The sequence below is a fragment of the Momordica charantia genome (assembly GCF_013281855.1).
Source record: "Momordica charantia cultivar OHB3-1 chromosome 11 unlocalized genomic scaffold, Mcharantia_2.0 BLBB01000011.1, whole genome shotgun sequence".
NCBI lineage: Eukaryota > Viridiplantae > Streptophyta > Magnoliopsida > Cucurbitales > Cucurbitaceae > Momordica > Momordica charantia.
In genome coordinates this window covers 13,320,799-13,336,547 of record NW_028275159.1, presented here as the reverse complement: position 1 = coordinate 13,336,547, position 15,749 = coordinate 13,320,799, and the positions used below count along the sequence as shown (strand labels likewise).

General features: G+C 34.3%; 1 protein-coding gene across 3 annotated transcripts; it reads left to right on the top strand.

Annotated features, from left to right (window-relative positions):
* The first annotated feature begins 6,130 nt into the window (after positions 1 to 6,130).
* PTP1 (protein tyrosine phosphatase 1) lies at positions 6,131 to 15,049 on the top strand. Of its 3 annotated transcripts, none has more exons than XM_088119873.1 (9): positions 6,133 to 6,596; positions 7,013 to 7,109; positions 7,243 to 7,325; positions 7,436 to 7,576; positions 11,429 to 11,563; positions 13,002 to 13,147; positions 13,221 to 13,362; positions 14,417 to 14,497; positions 14,619 to 15,049. In XM_088119873.1, exons 1-8 carry the CDS (start codon positions 6,213 to 6,215, stop codon positions 14,483 to 14,485), a joined length of 1,197 nt encoding a protein of 398 aa, XP_087975999.1. In that variant the 5' UTR covers positions 6,133 to 6,212; the 3' UTR covers positions 14,486 to 14,497; positions 14,619 to 15,049. The 3 variants fall into 3 exon arrangements, 2 of the variants coding, with proteins under 2 accessions (XP_087975999.1, XP_022134819.2); XM_022279127.2 differs by having other exon boundaries at positions 6,134 to 6,596; positions 14,690 to 15,049; XR_015788894.1 differs by lacking the exon at positions 14,619 to 15,049 and having other exon boundaries at positions 6,131 to 6,596; positions 13,226 to 13,362.
* The last annotated feature ends 700 nt before the right edge of the window (positions 15,050 to 15,749 follow it).

Below are 15,749 nucleotides of genomic sequence, written 5' to 3'. Positions count from 1 at the left end.
TTCTTTTTCCATTTCCTGTTGTGTGTGGGTCATACCCATGTCATGTTTGGATCGATTTATAACAAAAATTTTCTCAGTTTCTTCAACATTTCCATTGGTAACATTCTCTTTTTCTTTATGTTTAAAATTATTTGAGTAATTGGTCTTTGATGTTTGTCCATCTTGGATTGTGAATTCCACCTGACAGATTGTAGGCACTTGTTGGCCTTTCTTAGAAAGCTGAGGATCATGTGATGAATTATGTTAGGAAAATCCCTCTGTTGGTTGACAAAGAGGTGAGTGAGTCAACTCTAAGTGATGAATTATTACGAGGTTCGACTAAATTGTTTGGTTGAGAAATGCTCCATCTGTACCAATATTATTTAAGACATTGAAAATTTCAGTGATTTGTCCCTAAATCTTATCGATGTCTCGTCTCATCTTCTTTAGCTCAGCATTATACATCTCCATGACTTGTTCTTGAATCTCGTCTCTTATTCTCTTTAGCTCAGCATTCAGTTCTTCTATGTTTTGCGGCTCTATGTACCTTGTATAATAAGAATGGTAAATATGTGGTTGTTGAGCTATATTTATTTCAAAAGAAATAAATGAGAGTTATTGTTGATGATGTAATAGGGAATACACAAAAATTTTGATATATATTTTTTAAAATAGAAATTGATATGCATGGGATGATGTTATGCAAATGTTGGATCATAAATATATTGGAGGGAAATTTTTTAGATGATTAAGAACATATGAAATGATGCATGCAAAAGATGCTATGGATATATGGGATCATAAATTTATTTTTAATTATCTGAATATATGAAATGATGCATTTTAAATTTATTATATGAACATGTAAAATGATGTATTCGAGATACTTTTTTATGATATCGAAACATGGAAAATGATAGATGAGAAAGATAAAGTTTTTGTTTTCTTTTTTTAATTTATGATATTGAGGACATAGGAAATGATGGTATGAAAAAGATAGAGAATTTTTTTAATTATTCCTAGGGGAAGAAGAAAAATTATCTAAATATGCTACAAAATGCCCCAAGAATATGATAAATTCTTTATGCAATCAGTGAATTCTAAATGCACATGTAAATGTCATAGTGGACTCTAATTCACCACATGAATATGTACATGAAATTAATTAAACTCTATGGTTATAAAGCTGAACTTTGAATAGAAGTGAGTGAATTTGAAATTTTTTGTGTACCTACATAGGACATTTATAATCTATTTGAAAAGGCAACACTTCTAAATTCACTTAGAAGTATGCTAAATATGTGAATCAAAAAAGTAAAATAAATGTGGGGCAGATACTTGTTGAAAACAAGTAAATAATTAAACAAATAGGAAGAAATAAGGTAAATGGTTTTTTTATTTAAAAAAAATTGGTTCATTTAAAACCTTATGATTAAAACTCCAAATTGACACTAATTTCTTTTTAAATAAACAATATGATCATGGATGATCTAACAACACACCAAAAATAAAATGCAATTTGAATGAGTGTGAGATTATGTTCTAATGCGTCGTATAGGAAAATGGCACTCAAATCTTCCATACGCTTTTGCAATATAGTCAACTTGAGTGATGAATTTCATGCGCCTGGACGAGAACCGAAATTCCACGAAGGTCACACTACTCAGTCTTCGATCTAATCCTAAAAGATAAAGTCTGAGTAGGAGGCTTGTGAATGTGTGTGAGATGCATGATTATGCAAAATAAAATAATAATACAATTAAATAATTACAATAATACAACAATACAACATAAAATAAAATAAAATAAACTAAGCAAACCAAAAAGAAATATAATACGATAACAAATGACAAAAGTAATGGCTTGACTCTCTAATGTCCTCAGTAAAGTCGCCAAGCTGTTACAGCGTCATCGTCATCCCCTGAAGAGTCTCTTTCGAGATAAGAGTTTGGAGTTGTCACCAATCATCTACGAGGTGTGATTGGTCACCTTAAAAAACATAGTCTATGAAGAACATATTTTTGGTTCAGGAGTCGACTGAGCGTAGGGAAGGTGTTAGCATCCTATGACACCTATTCGAAAATGGTACAATATTTTATCATAAATTATCCTATTATTTTATTTGGTCCAAAAGAAAATTATTTTTGTGTTTTGATTGAAATGTCCTACGTTATATTAATCAACACTTTGTTATAAGATATGAATTAATAGGTATGAGTGGTACAAAAGCTATTAGAAAAATTTTATGACCTCAACAATATTGAAAGGTCTCAAGCATGCAAAAACTTGAACTTGGATCATGAATATTAATATCTAAGTTCATTGCCAATGTACCGACACTTTAGGTAGCAACCTAAATTTCTTTTATAAAATATAAGCTTTTTATTTTTAAACTTAATTTTTTTAAAAAAAAACTCTGAACGAAATATTTTATTTAAAAGGAAAAAAACTTTTTATTTATTTGAAGTTTGAAATTGGTTTAAAAGAAACTCTTATTTATATAATCAAACTTATTTATAAAATCTCTTATTCACTTTTTTTTAAATTTATTTAACAAAACTTTTTTTAAAACTAAATCTTTTAAAAAAATAACTTCTTATTTATTTTGAATTAAAAAAATATTGTTTTAGCTTTAAAAAAAATACCTTCTTTAAAACTTAAAATAAAAACTCGTCCTTTATTTACCTCTAAAATAAATAAATAAATAAATCTTTTTATTTTAAAACAAATAATTTTATTTTCCTTATTAAAAAATAAAATTTTCCTTCTTTCTATAACCCACCAAGAGCCATAAGGTCCCCAAAGTTCATGTGGTGGTCACCCGTTGCCGGAGTCTGTAGTGTCGCCGTCGGTCTGTGATGTCGCTGCTGGGTGGGGTACTAGAAAATGCACCGGAAACTCCTAGTGTCGGGCCCTGCTGCGTGGGAGTCGTTGCTGTTCGAAGTTGCCGGATCTGTCACTGTCATTCGTTGGAGGTCGTTGTTGTGGGTGCTGGGGTTCAAGCCTCTACACGGGTTCAGATATGGACGGACAGATCTGCTATATTGGTCGCCGGAGTTTTGTTGAGCTCGTCAGATCGTTGTTGTGGTGGTGGGAGGTGTTGCCGCCGAGGTGTTGGGCCACCCGCGTCTGTCGGAGTTGGTCGTGCGGCTGTCGGAGTGGGTCGTTGGAGTTCGTCTACTGCTGCCGCCGTGGAGGTCGTCAGAGGTGTGGGCTTAAGAGAGGGGCTTGAGAGTGAAAATGAGGAAGAAGAAGATGGAGGAATAAGATGAATGGTAGAAAGAGAAAGAAAAGAGATTAGTACAATGAGAGTGTATTTAAAGACTATAATTACATAAAATGATTGAATGGTAATTTTGTCATGAAACAACCCCATTTAAAATAGTATCCATAACCCAATTTACTAATATCTCACGTCAATATTAATTAATTTTTAAAATCCAAAATTAGTTAATTGGGAGGTTACATTTTAAATCCCTTAAATTTTGCTTAATTAGGCTTTCCAAAAGTAAAAAAATATCAAATCCCCAAAATCTTTCATTATTGAAAAAATTCGAAAACCTCATTCCTCCGGTTTTTCTTCTTCCTCTATCGTTATGTTTCCATTCATTCCTTCATCTCCGACCGTCGTCTGCGTTCCTTCATCTCTGACCACCGTCGCCGTTCTTCTTCGTCGTTGGAACAATCCGTCTAACTTCTCCTTCATCTCTGGCCGCCCGTCCATTGTTTCCGTCCATTTATCCCGATGTTTCTTTTTTGTCGCCGGCTACTCGTCAACCATTTGAGCCCTCCGTTTATCCCGACCATTATCTAGTCGCCGACCAGAAGGTTTGTAGGTTATTTGCTTTGTTTGTTAATTGTAGAGAGATATAGTCGTATATACTTTATAGCCAGATATAGGTTATATCTCCATATAAGTGTATGTTATAATGGCTATAGTTTATATCACCATTGCTAAGTGTATGTTATAATGACTATAGTTTATATCACCATTGTTAAGTGTATGTTGCTTGAGTTTATAGTCGGATATAGTTTATATTTTCATATAAATGAAAAGGTGGCCGGATACAGTTTATATCTCCATATAAATATATATATATATATATATATATATATATATATATATATATATATATATAAGTGTATGTTATAATGACTATATTATTGAAATTTGGCCTGTAATGCAATGAAAAAATATTTTGTAATAAATTTCATTATTTAGTAGAATATATTAAGGAGTAAATTTGGAGATTATCATAATAATTGAATATTTTGTAATAATTTTTCTTTAGTATAATATATTAAGGAGAAAATTAGGGGATTATGAGAATGACTGATTTAGGTCCTACAATAATCAAATTTGGAATATTAATATTTTGCATTTAAATAAAAGACTAATTATAATAAATATAAATGCAATAAATAAGGGTAAAATTGGAATTAAAATAAAATCCTACCGGTAGAAATCTAAAAGTGTAAAATTAGAAAATTTTAGATTAAATAAGTTTCTAAAACCGCCTTAAAAAGGAAGGAAAAAAAAGTAAAAGAAAAAAGAAAATAGGTGTTTGAATTAGAGAAAAGTTGAAAAATGAGAAACAAAATTAAATAACAAAAAAGGGAAAGAGGGTGGAAAAGAGGAAAGAGAGACGTTAGTTAGTGGGTTTCCCGAGGGAAAATAGGAAAAACAAAACAAGATTTTTTTTTATTTAAAAACAAACAAAATTCTTTTAATAAAATCAAATTTTATTTAAACAAAATCTAAACAAAATCATTTTTTAATTTCTTATTAATAAAATCAAAACTTTTAAATAAATCTAATTTTAATGTAATAAAACTTTACCTTAAAACAATAATAAAGTAAACTTTAGTTTTTTTTCTTTTTTTTGAACGAAAAATATTTAAAATAAAAATAAAGAATAATTAAAATTTAGCCAGACCAAATACAGTATCTACAACTTAATTTCTTCTAAAATAAAATATCACATATAGGTACGAATTTTGACTCAATGTTTGAAACAAGGTAAACTTCAAATATTTTTCTACTCTTTTTAAGATTTTGGACTAAATGTCTCCAATAACCCGAACCAACTCGAAGAAAAATTGCTTAGAGATCTCTTATTTTGTAAAATTGTCTCAAGAAGAAAAGGAAACTCAATATTTCATATGTAGATTAAAGAGATTGAAAGTTCTCCCCATTTTATTTACCCCTCAAAGATTATCATACATAAATTTCAAGTTGTCACACAATATTGCAAAAATTGCAACATAATTGATAAAACCAACTTTACTCTTTTTGTAATATAGTGTGATAAATGATAATGATTAAGATATTCATAGATATTTATAATTATTTATTAATTAAAGTTAGGTCAAGTTGTTGGGAGGTTAGACCAATCAATCCATGAAATTCATTTATTAAGTAGAAATGATTATAACATATATATTTTCTATCTCTTTTTTCTTAATACACCGAATGAGGAATGACAGAGTTGAATAATACATACCAATATTTACATATCTTATCCACTTAACTATAACTATGATTTTATTGATATATTTTAATCCATTAATATACATTTTATCAAACAATTTATCAACTCAAGTCATTGCTCTTATGTTTGAAACTCTCTCTTTATATATAACGAGAAGATATTCTAGCTTGAGAAAGATAACATCTAATTCCCCTCTCTCTTTTTTTTTTTTTTGTGAAAATGTCACTTAGAAGAAAAAAAAATTATGAGTTTAATTACCAATTTCTTCTTTGTAGTTTAGGCTTAAGTTCAATTTGGCCCGTAAATACAGTTTGAATTTGATCCATAAAATTTAAAGTTATAATTTAGTTCATATGCTTTGGTTAAACCATACAGATCTTCATTATGGTTAAAAGTTGTTATCTTATCATTGTGGTATAGAAACTCAAACTCATAGACTTTTTATCATAGATAAATACCTTAACCAATTAGAACCAATTGAACTAATGAAACTAACGAAGTCGATAAAAAAGTCTCAATCATAATCACCTAAATGGAAATACATAAATCCTTTAAAGTCCTTTAAAGTCTGAGTTGAAATTAAAAAAATCCACATTGAAAATGAGATTAGGTTAGTAATTAAACCAAATTATAAAAATTCATCCATTGTAATTTTGATGCCAAAAAAATAGTGAGGTTAGAGAGAAAGCAAAGAGTCCCCACTCTTGAGAAAAGAGAAAAACAGCAAAATGAAATGAGGATATGGTAAAGCAAACGCACTCATTGACTCAAATTCTTCACGAAATCCAATTGATCGGAGGCAGAATCACAGCCAGCGCAAAATTCTGTTCATCAATCTCTCATCCTTCCGCCTTCCAGATCAAACCGCTGGGGAATCTCACTTCCACGCGCTCCCGCTCCCACCACCGCCGGCCGCCCATGGCCACGGCCGCCGCCGCCGCCTCCGCCTCCGCTGCGGGTAACCCTTCACCCACCTCCTCTAACCCTTTCGTTTTCTCCCCCGATTCTCCCCCAACACTCGCTCTCACACCCGATCAGGTTAAGTTTTGTTCCGAAGCTCTTGATGTGTTCAGAGAGAAGCTCCAGACGCCTCATGTGATCAACCAGGAGTTCGCCCGGTTGCAGGTTCGGCTTCCATTTTTGATACCCTAATCGCTGGTTCTCGAGAAAATTTGAGAAGTACTGGGAAATTGCTCTAGATATGGTTATTTTCTGTTTACTGAAGTTTACCTCTGTAAGAAGTTGGAAAATAGTCAATATTCGTATTGGGTTTCTAGTTTTAGATTTGATTGCGTGAGTTACTAAGTTTCGCGCACTGTACTTGACTTTCTTTTATAGTTCTACTTCCTTGCGAGTTTTAGTTCTTAAAAATTATGTTGACTTTGCTCGGGAAACGTCTAAATGAGGTTCTAGTTTTGTTAAATACTGTTTAATTATAAATAATCTTAGTGGATTTGATCAATTTTATGCATCGTGGATGTTGTTAGACTATTGTCTCTATATTCTAATTCTCATGAACAGTTGTGTCATTGGTGATTCAGGCCAAGAGAATAACTGCATATGATATGAAGAGCAAGTGCTCTGTGGCTCTTGACAACGTCAACATAAACAAAAATCGTTACATGGATGTACTACCATGTATGTGTGAGGATACCATTAAAATTCTGTGCTAAAATTTTTGTTATACTGAATTTTCTATTTAAACAGTAAAAGTTTTGCTTAATTGTTTAATCCAAACTTGGTAACTGGAATATCGTATTAATAATTTCAGTTGATGAGACTAGAGTTGTACTCGACTCATGTAAGGATTACAGACCTGCTGCAAGGGGTTATATCAATGCAAGCTTTATCTCGGTAAGTATCGATAATCAATATTTCTACTTAGATAATATTCCAGTGCAAGTATCTTATTTAAATCCTCCCCATTGTCTATTTGACCATTAGTAATGACTCTTAATATGCAGACTTCCTCCTCAAAAAGCATTTCTCAATTTGTTGCCACACAAGGTCCATTACCACACACTTATGAAGATTTCTGGGAGATGGTGTTTCAGTATAAATGCCCTGCAATTTTGATGCTTACTCGGCTAGTTGATAATTACAAGGTACTGTACTTAATGGTAATTCTAATTTCCTCAAGTTTTGATCAAGGCGTGGTAAATTTTCTGGAAAGATGTTGAGTGTAATTAAATTTGGCTTGTTGAATGTTAAATATTTGTTGTTTATTTGAAATATGAAAGTTGGATGATGTGATAAAAATGTAAAACAAAGCAAAAAAGTCTTAAACACACCGAGTTATTTTAAACTTGAGTTTCATCTTCAAGATTTCTTTCAACTTCGTATCTCATATTTCACTTGTAGAAAAGTGTTGGGAACTTTAGAAGCATAGCAAGTTAATGAGTATTGCAACTACAAGCATATTGTATGCATAAAGCAGAAAACTAAATCCAGAAAAAAAAAAAGTATTTAAAAGCATTTTACTCATGTTAAATTATTATTGATTTATATCAAGTTTTGATTGAGAAGCTATCTTTCATCTTGTATACAACGAACATTCTTTTAATGACATACATGATACATCTAATGTTTCATGCCCAAACCCCACTAGTATCACTAGTCTTGTGATTTTGAGCATCTCAGAATCTCTATCACATGCTTGAGCTGTACCCTGAGGTTTCAAATAACTCATAGCTTATGTTTGGCCCTTGCTTGTGTCCGTGAGAGCTGTCCATCTTAGCATTACATATTCTCATGGTCTAGGTTTGATTACAATGAAATTTCTAGATTTTATTTATTAATATTCCTACATGTGTGCTTCGAACTCCTTTTCTTTTTCCCTCTCCAAATGGAAGCCTTGAATGTGCAACCTTGAATAGGATAGGTCTAAGAAGCATAGATACGACACGACATGGAGATTGCGACACTTAAATTTCTAAAAATTTAGGACACAGTTAGGTTGGGGACAATTGAATTTTTAAAATTTGTTTTTTTAGATAATATATATGTATACATTGATGTAGTAATACTTCTAAATAAAAAACTCAAACCTAGTTAGTTGCAGCAGCGGTAGCATAGTTGGTCAGAGGCAGTTGGTAGCAAACTTGATTGGAGGTAGGAGGGAAATCAGAGGTGGAGGGAGGCGAAATGAAGGTAGAGAGAGAGGCAGAGAGCAATCCGGCAAGGAGAGGAGAAACTCTCCTTCATTACCATTTGGGTGTCTTTTTTTTTTAATTATAAATTTTGATTCTTAGTGGGGTTTTAAGTGCTTAATGGGCTGACTTTTGTTTTTCATTTGATTTTAGGTTTCTTTTAACTCCCAAAAAAAAAAAAAACCTTTTTAAGTGGGTGTGTCCACCGCGTCCCCCACGTATCTGTCGCGTGTCCTCCACGTGTCCGTCTCGTGTCCCCCACGTGTCCGTCTCATGTCCCCCACGTGTCCGTCTCATGTTCCCAACATGTCCACCGCGTGTCTGAAATAAAAAAATAAAAAACCAAAAAAGAAAAACCAGATGCGCTATTTCGCATGTCGGACATGTGTTCAGAGCGTGAGCGTGTCAAGTGTCTAACATGTGTCCGTGCTTCCTAAGGATAGGACTTCTATTTTGATATAGTAGTTAGGGGTGTTCACGGGTTGGGTTGGGTCGGGTTATAGGGTTTTTTGGACGAACCCAAAAATTCAGGTTGATCAATTCTGCTACTTGAAAGACCCGAATTAATTTTACAACCCAACCCAACCCTTATATTTTCGGGTTGGGTTGAAATTTTTAGAGGGAAGGAGATGAGGGACAAAGGGGAGACGAAAGGGGAGGGAGAGACGGTGGAGGCGACGGTGGGGAGGCAGAGGAGGTGGGATAAGGGAGATGAAGAAAAATAAATTACTGCATAGAGGAAACGACAAAGATTGGGAAGGGAGTGAGAGGGAGACGAAAGATTGGGAAAGCGAGACATGAGGGAGATGAAGGGGAAAGGAGAGAAGTGGGCGAAGAAGCGAGATAGAGGGGAGCGAGATGAAGGAAGGGAGGGGAGGTAGGAGGGAGGGAAGGTGGGAGATGGGAGGTAGGATGTCGGGTGGGACGGTGTGGGAGGTGGGATGACGGAGATGAGGGAGAAGAAGTGAGACAGAGGGGAGGGAGGGAAGGTGGGATTGAGGGAGACGAGTGAGCGGCGGACGAAAACCCTAAATATATATATATATATATATATGTATTTTATAATTTAGTATTGGTTCGGCTCGGCTTGAACTGAGAAAAAAAAACCCTTCAACCCTTCAACCGAACCGAATTTTCGGTTCTACCAAAAAACCAACACAACCCAACCCAAATGGTTTGGGTTGGGTTGGCTGTGTTCTTCGGGTCACTGGGTTTTCTGAACATGCCTAATAATAGTTTTAAGGATGCGGTATAATGACTAAATTTCTCTTGGTTACTTAAGAAACTGTTCTCAAAACCCAGGATTGCTCACCTACCCCATTAAAACATTTTATAAGTTTTCTAACTACCAAATTCTAAATATGGGGTTGAAGAGCTTCAAGAGGAGTAGTTGCCAGAGAGAAACTCAGTTTTTGGATGTTTGAAGCAGTTTTTGGATTTTTGAAATTCAGTTTGCAGATTGTATAATTCCTCTTCGATGCCTAAGGAATTATTTACAGCCTTATGGAAGTCTAAAAGTCCAAGGAAAGTTAATATCTTTTCTGGAATTCTGCTCAAAAGGAAGTTAAATACTGCTGATTTGATTCAAAATAAGGAATTATTTACAGCCTTATGGAAGTCTAAAAGTCCAAGGAAAGTTAATATATTTTCTTGGATTCTGCTCAAAAGAAAGTTAAATACCGCTGATTTGAGTCGAAAGAACTTCCCACAGTTTCATTGCTTCCTTCTTTTTGTGTTCTTTGTGAATTGAGTGGGGAAGATATTGATCATTTGTTTTTCCATTGTTCTTTTGGCACTCAAGGCTGGATTTTTTATTAGTTCAAGATCAGTTGGGTTTTTGATTTGAGGGCTGAAGCAAATTTGACTCAATTGTTAAGTGGAGTCACACATTTGTCACCTACGGCAAGACTTATGTGGATTAATGTGGTGAAGAGTTTTCTCTCATAAATCTGATTTGAGAGGAATCCGAGGATTTTTAAGAGTAAAAGAAGATCTCTGCTTGATTGTCTCTCATCCCCCAAGCTCAAAGCATCTCATTGGTGTTCTCTTTCTGAGCCATTCTCACATTATTCCCTCTTTCTTATTTTTAACAATTGAGATGTTTTTATTTGACCTTGTAATTCTGTTGTTTAGATTATGTATTTTTGTCTTTTTGTTTCTTTTTCACTTTTTCCAGCATGTTTACTCTTTGTACTTTTCGTATGGTAATAGGTACTCAGAAACAGTTCTCTGTGCGCACAAAATTTGCCGTTTATCTTGTTTGTCTAACAAGTAACGGCTTGATAATTCTTTGTGGCTTTGCTGAATGACCACGTATTCTTTTGGTTTAATTTTCATTAATTTATCTCTAATATTCGTAATCTACCGTTGAGATATCCATATATGAATTAAATTTACCTAACCCATTAACTTAAGCTTTTGAGTTGAGTAATGGTTTATTCATTCTCAACATGGTATCAAAGCGGGAAGTCCTGTGTTCGAACCGCATTGTTATTTCCTCCCCATTTTATAATGATTTCCACTTGTTGGGTCTTGTGCAATTATCGGAGCCCACTTGTGAGGGAACTGTTGAGAATTGAGATATCCATATATGAATTAGATTTACCCAACTCATTAGCTTAAACTTTTGGGTTGATTGGTGGTTTATTCATCCTTAACCTCTAACTTATCTTTTTCATTTCCAAATCACCAACTATCAAGATGTGTGTATTTGATTCAGTTATTTCCTTGATGCTGCTTAACTTGGTTTGTTGTCTTTTGTGCCATTATGATCTATAAGTGCCTTATAACTTCTAATGATTTGCACAGATGGTAAAGTGTGGAGATTATTTTCAGGCTGAAGATGGTCCTAGAGATTTTGGTAATATATATGTTGTCTCTCAATGGATAAAAACTTCCAACTCCTCTCTTATTCTGCGCCATTTGGAGGTGAACCGTAAAGAGGTAATATTTTTACATGCTTGTTTCCGTGTGTGGGTAACTTCTATACTTGCATCATAAATACTCGTGATGGGTACCAATATGGTTAACTGAAGTGAGGATAAGGAAATTAGGGCAAGAAGCTGGTGTGAATGGAGCCGTTCGGTGTCGTAATTAGAGGGTGGGTTGAGTATATACTGAAAGTGATAGGTTGGGTCAGACTTTGCATGTGTGTGAAATGCGAGGAGGAATAAAGAGCGTAGGAAGTGAGAGACAAAGAGTAAAGTGTCAGGTGTTAAGATCCGAATTACAAGGAAAATATTGCAATATCAAAAATAAATTATGATATCAATAGCTTGAACGGGACTATCTCTCTGACAATCCATCCACGATGGACTGAACCACTAATTCCCAAAAAATTATGCCTGTTATAACTTTCTCTATTTATAACCCAGACACCCTAACAAACCAACGAGTAATTACAATTATGCCACCAATAATATCTTAATAACATTTCCCTATTAATACTCTAACATCAGGTTATTTGGGCATCACTCGGGAAAGGGAGTCAGGGAAGTCTCTCAGATATTTTTCTCTTTGGTTTTGCAACATTTTTTTATTGAATGATAGACCCCAAATTACTAAGGTGTATGAGTGGAAGCGTGTGAGAAAGGAAAGGGAGGTGTGAGAGAAGATAAGGAGGGGGGCCCATATTATTTTGTTAGTTATGTGATGGGCCACGTTAGTAGAATATTATGTAGGGAAGTTGGTGTAGGGGTTGGGTATCATTCATTGAGAAACATGAAAGTTTTTACTTTACTTTGTTGAATGGATCATTTGCTGAATATCCCATCAGTTGCCTCAAGGGTAATCCAAGCATACCAAAACTCAGAGGAACTGCAAGCCTTGTGGTATAATGTGTTAGGCCTCAGCCAACAATTTATTTATCAACAAGTTCTTGCCGAGGGAGATTGGACAGGTTCCCACCTCTCCCTCTAGAAAATATTCAGCAAAAAAGATATCCAACCCCTACTCCAACTTCCCTACATAATATTCTCTAACGTGGCCCATCAAATAACTAACAGAATACTATGGGCCCCCTCCTTATTACATTAAATCTTCCGCTCATACAACTTAGTAATATGGCATAATGTTGGCCAATTTTTGGCTTTTTGACCCGGGTGGATCTTTCAAGATCTCCCTCCAAGCTGTACATACGACTTTCATCGAATACGGCTTTCCACAAAATTCTATATCGAGATATAGCTTGCTTCTCGGGTGGCTCGCACCCCGGGTGATGCGGCTGAGCCAGAGTGGGCTCAGCAGTCGGCCTATGTTTTTTGAGATATTAAGATAATCAAAAGAGAATATTTCTTTTAATTATTTTTAATGAACTCTGTATTGACCTCTTCTGTGCTTTAACTAGCTCTGAAATGTAATTGCCTCTCCATTTAATTTGTAGTTGGAAGAATCTGTGGCTGTTTTGCATATTCAGTACGCAGAATGGCCTGACCATGGAGTTCCTACTGACACACTTGCTGTTCGTGAAATGTTAAAGAGGCTGTATCATTTACCTCCCGATCTCGGCCCAATAGTGGTGCACTGCAGGTACAGCCTATGTTTATCATGGTACAGTCGATGGTGCTCGTTCACTTTATCTGAGGTTTTTTCTCTTCTTCAGTGCAGGTATTGGGAGAACGGGAACATATTGTGCAATTCATAACACAATTCAGAGAATCCTTGCTGGAGACATGTCTGCTCTAGATCTTGTCAGTACCATTTCCACATTTAGGTCCCAGCGAATTGGAATGGTCCAAACACTGGTAAAATTGCTTTTAAATTGTTAAAAAATTTTCATCCATGCAAAGACAGTAATGTTCATTGATAAAGTCACTGTTGCTGAACAGAAATGTGTATAACCCTTGAAGTTTATCCTTCTTTGCCTTCTTTGTACAGAAAGTGACCGACTTGTTTGTCATCGTTGAGTGTAAAAGGTGTTAATAGTAAATTTGTAATTTATTTTTCGAAAATGGCACAAATATAAGAATCAGTATATCAGTGACAAATTTTATATTAGGTGGTGTATCGATTATACACTTTATATTAGTATATATTAGATAACCAGAGCATAACTCAATTGGTTAAAACATATATCATTGACTAAAAGGTCGAAGGTTCGAATCTCCACTCCGCATGTTGTTGAACTAAAGAAAAATATTAGTATATATTAGATCTCAAATAAATAATATATTAAGCCAATAAGAGCTTAGCTCTACGGTAATTGGCACCTATCTCTGACCAAAGGACCGTAATGTTGAATTTTACACCCCACTTGTTGTCTAGGTATATTAGTAATATACTTTTATCAACAATACAAAAGTGATATATTAATACACGGGAAGTTGCCATTTTTGTAAATGTAGTAATATACTTTATCAACCATACAAAAGTATAGTATATATACATTTGCCATTTTTGCAAATTACTCCTGAAAGTAACAAATTTGCAATTATGGCAACCAGTTTTACTAGCCATTATAATTTTCCTTCAATATTTTGAGATGGTTTCTTCTTTTCTGCACCATCATATTAAAGAGTCCAAACATTCTGATAAGGTCAGCTGGAACTGCATGCAATGCATAGGCTGGCTTGTTTGGATCTGTCAAATTCAGAATTTCTTGCTATGAATCATTTAGTTCTCGATCATGTCATTTCTTCCCCTTCGTTCCTTTTTCTCATATACCAATTCTGTTTCTTCATTATTATGCAAATAGCTGGGACTGATCTATTATGCTCATAGAGTTGCGCATTCACTCTGTTCCTTGCCTTTCCCTTATTGTTTTACTCCTAACAAACTTGCAACTCCTCTGCCTATCAGGATCAATACTTTTTCTGCTATACAACTATCGTTGATGAGCTAGAAGACCTTATTTCTGTTCCACAATAGAAGCTCAAAGCGGTAAGGTTATTCTTGGATTCTCTCATCTCGACCCGTTTTCTAGCTTTTTTACTGCTATGGCATATAACTTCAAAGAATAGTAATATTACCTTCTCCCACCTCCCCTCGTAATGTTCTGCAGGATATCATTCCCGACCCAGCTATGACTGCTTAAATCTTTTAACTGATAGATTGATGACCGACCATATGCAGGATTTGGATCTTGCTGTCTTAGATGTATAAAGAGCTTGCTGGATTTTACCTTCAGCGTTGATGAAATCATCAGCTATCCTTCCAGGAAGCTCATTTTCTTGAGCAGCCCCAATTATGAACACTGTTCATTCTGGTCACCATGAATGTGCTAACCAACTAATTAATTCTCTGGAAACCTGTTGGTGCTCGACAATGGATAGATTGCTTAAAATGAACATAATTGAACCATTCTGAATTCAGTCAGTGATTTTTCAGATTCAAATATTTTGTGAGAAACATTTGCCACCACCCAACTAATTATTCTTTTTGGGGTTTACTGGATACTCCTTGCTCCAAATTTCATCTCCTTCAGTTTGCTAATGCTCTTCTTGGAATATGATTGCTTTTCAGGATCCTGTCCATAACAGAGGAGCGTATAGAACTATTGGGTTATAGAGTTGCTACAACGTTAAATTACAAGTTTAGCCTACTTTTGAGTTTATATTGAATAAGTTCTTGAGCTTTTAAAAGTGTCTAACAAGTCCTCGAATTTGCAATTCCTTATTTAACGGGGATCCTAATTTAATTGACAGTTTTTTAAAATTAATGTATCTTAGTAGAAATAACTTTTGATATCAACACGTGGGAGCGGGGATTTGAACTTTCGATCTTTTGGTTGAAGATATGTCTTTAACTAGTTAAGCTATGCTTAGGTTGGAATGTATTCGACAAAATTGAATTGTGTCTAGGAAGATCTTAAATTTCAGACTTATTTGACTCAATCGAAAGTTCCAGTTGATTACATTTTTAAAAGTTGAAGAGCTTGCGATGTTTTTCAAATTTGATGGACCTATTAGATACAAAACTATTAAACCTAAAATTTTACTATGATTTTGTCTATTTAGCTTTTAAAAGTTTCAATTATATTCTTTTAACCTTCAATTTGGTTTCTAATAAGTCTTTGTTGGTAATACTAAAGTAATGATTTGAAACAACCTCAACAAAGGAGTTGGATAGCTAGATAAAATAATGGAATGGTGTAATCGATAAGGATTCATTATAATCCGAATCAAAATTGAAA